A 6,609-nucleotide genomic window follows, 5' to 3' on the forward strand; every position below is an offset into this window, starting at 1 on the left:
TGGAGAGGACTTGGAACTCTCGCAAAACCAAGCTAACGAAAAATTGCAAAATACAGAAACTTGTTAATAATAAGTTTGTTCCCTTACTGCTACCGCCTCAAAAATATACTATTATCAAACACATACTGTACCAATAATTATACGAGATACATATAAAAACCGTTTTTATTTTTTTCTAATCCCACGTTTGTAAAAATGTGTTCTATATCACGTGGCTTTCACGTGATGTCCATATTTACCTATTGCCACATGTTATGTTTTCTAGCAAGGCCAAGCCTAAAAAAAAAAAAAAGAAAAGTTTATCTCATAGGGGATGGCGTTAGCGCAAACTAAAACATTCTTTGTTGAAGAATTTATTTTTTTTTTTTTAAAACTGTCCAATAGTTTTCCAAGTGAAATCACCGCGCCTTTATCTTTCTCAGATCCCAGCAAAGATTCCAATGGAAAATTTTGTAATTGAAGATCAGAAAACAGAAATAACTTGGCACCTCAAAAACTTATCAGTGAATATTTGATGGAAAATTGAACAACTTTTTTTGTTTCACTTCGTTTCAATATTCTTGTGGCACAGTACACCTGCATAAATGCAATAACTAAAAAAGAGCATTAAAAAGAAAAGAAAGAAAAAAAAAAAAAAAAAAAAAAAGCCTATAAATTAGCGCACGCGCTAATCCATCAATCTCTGACACCATTATCTTCTTTTTCTTTCTCTCTCTCTTTCTCTTTCTCTCTTTCTCTCTCTTGTAATCTATCTCTCTTTCTCTCCCCTCCCCTNAAAAAAAAAAAAAAAAAAAAAAAAAAAAAAAAAAAAAAAAAAAAAAAAAAGAAGGCTCTAATCGAAATGAAATATCTGATTTTCACATTCTTTTACTTTCAGTCTTTTCAAGATCAGTATTGCTGTTTATTCTTTCTAAACTCTTTTTATCTATTCCTCTATAGGTTGATTGTTTTTTTTTTGGTAAAAGACAAACAGAAAAATTAGGGTGCTATAATGGGTGTTAGTAGCGTATATCATGACTACTCATCTTTCCATAACGGTACATCGTTTAGCGATGCATTTGATAATTTTAACAAATTATCGGATTTAAACGTTATTGAGAAATTGTGGGGCAGCTATTACTATTACATGGCTAATGATTTGTTTGCCACAGGCTTGCTATTCTTTTTAACACACGAGATCTTCTATTTCGGTAGAAGCATACCATGGATGATTATTGATAGATTGCCATTTTTTAGGAAATGGAAAATTCAACAAGGCAAATTACCAAGTGAGAAGGAGCAATGGGAGTGTTTGAAGCTGGTTTTGACTTCACATTTCTTAGTTGAAGCTTTCCCTATTTGGTTCTTCCATCCCTTGTGTCAAAAGATTGGTATTAGTTTCCATGTGCCATTCCCCAAAATCAAAGATATGTTGATTCAATGGGCAGTGTTTTTCGTATTGGAAGATGCTTGGCATTACTGGTTGCATAGAGGGTTGCATTATGGTGTTTTCTACAAGTACATCCACAAGCAACATCATAGGTATGCTGCGCCTTTTGGATTAACGGCAGAATATGCTCATCCTATAGAGGTTGCGCTATTGGGTATGGGAACAGTGGGTATCCCAATTGTCTGGTGTTTGTTCACGAGAAATTTGCACTTGTTTACAGTGTCTGTTTGGATTGTATTGAGATTGTTTCAAGCAGTCGATGCTCATTCAGGTTACGAATTCCCATGGTCATTACATCATTTTGTGCCATTTTGGGCAGGCGCAGATCATCACGATGAACACCATCATTATTTCATCGGAAGCTATGCTTCGTCATTTAGATGGTGGGACCATGTGTTGGGAACTGAAGCAGGTCCAAAGGGTAAAACTGAACGAGAAGCAGCTAAACAACTGAATTCAGAAAAGTTACAGAAGAAATTACTATGACTATGAGGTAGCTCAAGTGAGTGGAGCGGGAGTTGCATTTTGACCACATTGGTAAAGTTTTTTTTTTTTTTGTTTTTTTTTATCTGAAAAGTTGTTTACATTAAGGTACATATATGACTTTTCTTATATTTGACATATATTTTATAGATTAATCATAGGAATCATCATTGAAGCTCTTCCATGATAGAGCAGTTTTGCCGCTTTGTGGGAAAAGGAAAGCTACAACTGTTCTATACCTCCTTGTAGATAAGCTTTTTTTTTGTTTTTCTTTTCTTTTCTTATTCCAACAATACTATAGTGCAACTAAATGACAAAAAACAAAGAGTGTAGTATTTTTCTAAGAGGAAAAGCGTAAATGCAAGATGGTAGGGGTCTGAGACTTACATTGGTTATTTAACAGAGTGTTATATTGTTGGAAATCTATACAAAAAAAAACCCCCAAAAAAACGAGCTATTCTACAAAATCGTAGCTATCATCATCTTCATCATCATCTTCATCATCTTCATCATCATCTGAGAATTAATACACACAAAATTTGTATCACTTTCTTTGATCAATTCTCTTCTTACTCAAGATCCTCCTCCTTGCTTAGATTCGAACTTGCCCATGTACTATATTCTTTTCTTATATGATTCACATCAATAAAAGGTAACCTACTATTCAAATCTTCAAAATCACAAATTCCCAATTTTTCACCCAACTGTACACTCTCCTTCATTTCAATTGGCTTGAGATATCTTGACTCTTCGTTGATTACTTTATCATCGATGGATAGATATTGCGGATTTTCGATTGATACAATTGCACCAACTAATATAATTACAAAGCCTATTATTGCTTCTATCGATATATCTAAAGGTAAGCTACTATGCAATTTTTGGTGATGCAAAAGAAGAGTATGGTGTGTTGAAGTTGTTAAATAATGAAACTCAAAAGATGAGTAGCCCGCATGGAGCAAGAGCAACAATCCAATAAAGTATAATAAATTCTTATTTGAAGAGATCATAAGATACACACAACCAAAGTGTTGCCTCTGCAGGGTGTTACCTCTTGCGCTATATTGCCTCGGCGCTATTGGGTCTTTTAATGATGAGATTTTCAGCTGGTTAACAATTTATAATTTTTTTTTTTTTCCCGTGGTCCCCAAACAAAATAGCTCGCTTTAATTTTTCACCTTGTTTTATCAGAACAACAGTTTTAAGAGTATTGTTTCAAGATTCTTTTATCAAGACATTCTTGCGTCTCCAGTTTCTGTCCATTAGATATCACGGAAAGAAAGCGAGTCACTCAATTGAGACCAGATATATATCCAATTTCAAGCTGTGCTTTTCCAACTACTTTTATTTGAAAGTATTCTTTATTCTTTTTCCTCCATTAAGAGAGACGAAAAGTAAAAATAGCAAAGACAATATAAAACAATATATATTATTTAAGGAATAAATTGCCATACAAGCAAATATCACCTTGTCGTATACAAACAGGGCTCAACCAGGTTAGTGAGAAAAACATGACTAGTGAGCCTTCAAACGGTGAAGATGCTTCAATGATAGAGGCTGGTTCTGGTTTGCAAAACGTGACTAGTGAGCCTTCAAAGATAGAGGCTGGTTCTGGTTTGGAAAACATAACTAGTGAGCCTTCAAACGGTGGAGATGCTTCAATGATAGAGGCTGGTTCTGGTTTGCAAAACGTGACTAGTGAGCCTTCAAACGGTGGAGATGCTTCAAAGATAGAGGCTGGTTCTGGTTTGGAAAAGCATGTGAGTAATAGTACTGGCAAGCATGTGAGTAATGGTACTGGCAAGCAAGTGAGTAATAGTACTGGCAAGCAGCTAATTTATAAACCAACAATGATAGCATCCCTCGACTGTAAGATCTTGCAATACCAGTATGGAATGTACAAGTTGGAACACTTGATTGCAGGTTTGAAGAAGTTGCAGGGCTGTTCTACATCGGAATTGCCGCTTTTGCATTATATTGTACTATTAACAGGAAACACATTTTCCATCAATGAAAAGGCCTTTGATCTCAAATTTGAGCAATTGTCTCAATTCAAAACGACGCAATTAGGAACCATTAATATCACAGCTACTGCATCTCACATCCCTTACGATATTACCGATTTACAAATACTGGCACTAGACCATTTACCATCAACTCAAAATGCAAAACAATGTCTTAAGCAATTAGAGGCCTTGAGCCATGTATGTTTACAGGGCTATGAAAAAAAGTTGGCTTCTGCAAAGTTAGAAAAACTGACAACTTTCAAGGGAGAGAAAAACGAAAACAGTTACTACAATGAGATTGACAGAATCTTGAAAGCAGATATATTTCACAATGATATCGATTTGACCTTTTCGTTGCAAGATGCGACTTTTCCTCAAACTCTGGAAAAGGAATTACTTGAAAATCAAAATTATCAAGAAGCTACGTTAATTGATATGGATATCAAAGCCCTTTTTGTCATTGTTCGCCAATTCGAAACCCCCTTGAAACAAATAAGAAGCACCATTGATGAATTGAAAAAACCCAAGGATGATCCATATGCCTTACATAAAGTATTTCTTATAACACATCGACTTAATGAAATTTACACAATAATCCGTAGGTTTGGAAGAAAGACATATTTATCAAATCATCAACACTTGTTTGATTCAAAATTTCTTTTTCATCATGGTAATGCTGCAAATTTCAAGAGCGTACTACTAAAAAACATGGACGAGTACTATAATTCAATGAAGAAAAATGGGACACTAATAGCCAACATTACAAGACTCATTCGCCAAGATTCCAAGTTTGAAATAAACCACAAGAATATTTTGAATTACATTAATTTTGCAAATCAAGGCTTGAATATTTGTGAAAAATCCTTGAATATATTGCGCGATTTTGGTTTGAGCTGGATTATTGCCGAACTAAAATTTAGGAGAATATATCATCTACCTAAACAGAATTTGTATGTCATTTACCAGTCGGTGCCTGAACTCAAGGACCAAACTCAAACACTGCAACTGCAACTGCAACATCTGCAGCAACATCTGCAGCAACCACAAGATGGTCAACAGCCACAAGCAAAGCAAAGCGTACCTGCGATTAATGGGAAGACAACATCTATAGAAAGATCGTTGAAGAAATTGGATTTCAGCGAAGGAGGACGGAGATCGAGATCATCTTCAGTATCCAGTATTACTAGTAATGGCAGCAATAGCTCTACAGGATTGATGAGAAGAGCATCAATTACGTCTTCTACCAAACCAAATTTGACAAATGTGCAGGGCAGAGTTTCGTCCCCTAGATCAAGACCAAATTCAATGATGATCTTACAAGAAGGCTCCAAATCAAACAAAACTGACACTGGAGAACTGCCAAACATTAGTGCACTTAATAGCGATAGCCCTGTATCGCCTCAAAACCGCAAAAGATGGAACATACAACATACTACCGTTAAAGATACTCTTGCTGCTTCTGGGGCAGCAGCGGCGGTAAACCGAAGTAACAACAATACATCAATAAGATCCCCATTGAGCAAGAGACAAGATGCAACTGAGCAAACTAAGGACACGCTCGACGGCCACCAACCAGCAAAGGTGAAACTGAAATCATCAGTAACAGGAACAGGAACGGGAATGGGACCAAGTCGAATAACAAAGAAATTGTTAGCCGTTGATGATGAAGCAAAGAAAGATGATGCTATTGGAACAAACCCAAAATTATCAGCGTCGCAAAGGTTTCTGCAACATGTAAAGCATGCTGCCAAATCAGGCACCCTAATGACTCAGCAACGTGAGACATTAACATCAGTAACCTATGATCCGAATACTTCCTCAAGATCTCCAATGCGACGCTGTAATGAGCTATCTAGAGAAAGCAACAATGGTCCGATATCCTTGTCACCTCCAGGAGAGCAGTTGCAAACCCATGCACAAACACAAGCACATACGCAGCCGAGAAACAAAACTAGAGATCAAGTCACAAAGCAAAACACTCATCATAATAGCCACATACCTGATAACTTTGTTATTCCGGATGACGGATCGACCTCAACAACAGCGACAACTACTTCTACAGTAACATCTTCATCTACGGACAGCACCGGGTATCTGAGCACAGTTGAAGAAGCACAGGAAGCAGAAGCAGAAGCAGAAAAAGAAGAAGGAGGAGAAGGAGGAGAAACTTTGAAGTCTTCTGAAATTGACGACACGATAACTGTTTCTGATGCCAAAATCCAACCAGAGACAACAACCACGGTAATTTTGAAGAGGGTTAGGTTCACAGGAGTCCCGGATTGGACCGAGGCTGAAGACGCGCCAACAAAGTATTCTCATGCCCTATTAAGGAATTTTGCCTATTTCAGACACCCAAACAAATCTTCAACCAAGAAACTGCATTACTTTTCAAAAAGCGATCAATTATTGAGTGAGGAGAGTTTATCATTTAGAGCGAACCAAGGTCTTAAAGATGGAGAAAAAGAGAGTATGGTGGCAATGAGTATGGCACAAGGTGCAGCGGCACTGATTATGCCGAAACCAAAAAACGGACTAGCAGCTAGGTTTAAGAGCAAATTATTGTAGAACAAGAAACATCATGTTTGATGACTGTAATAGTAATGTATAATGCATATTTCATTTTATTAGATTATGTCTTTATTTTTTTTTTTTTTTTTTTTTTTTTTTTTTTTTTTTTTTTTTTTTTTTTTT

The 6,609-nt window shown here is 36.3% G+C and overlaps 2 protein-coding genes across 2 annotated transcripts; both read left to right on the top strand. All coding sequences in view use genetic code 12, as the record gives it.

Moving 5' to 3' along the window:
• Positions 1-991: 991 nt before the first annotated feature.
• ERG25 (methylsterol monooxygenase) lies at positions 992-1,915 on the top strand (the record flags this gene model as incomplete). The annotated part of the gene is made up of 1 exon (XM_049323095.1): positions 992-1,915. One exon carries the CDS (start codon positions 992-994, stop codon positions 1,913-1,915), a length of 924 nt encoding a protein of 307 aa, XP_049181017.1.
• A 1,508-nt stretch (positions 1,916-3,423) lies between these two features.
• KGF56_001922 (protein phosphatase regulator) lies at positions 3,424-6,483 on the top strand (the record flags this gene model as incomplete). The annotated part of the gene is made up of 1 exon (XM_049323096.1): positions 3,424-6,483. The coding sequence occupies one exon, from the start codon at positions 3,424-3,426 to the stop codon at positions 6,481-6,483; it is 3,060 nt and encodes a 1,019-aa protein (XP_049181018.1).
• Between the last annotated feature and the right edge of the window lie 126 nt (positions 6,484-6,609).

Source organism: Candida oxycetoniae (assembly GCF_023343755.2).
Source record: "Candida oxycetoniae strain CBS 10844 chromosome Unknown scaffold95, whole genome shotgun sequence".
Lineage (NCBI taxonomy): Eukaryota > Fungi > Ascomycota > Pichiomycetes > Serinales > Debaryomycetaceae > Lodderomyces > Lodderomyces oxycetoniae.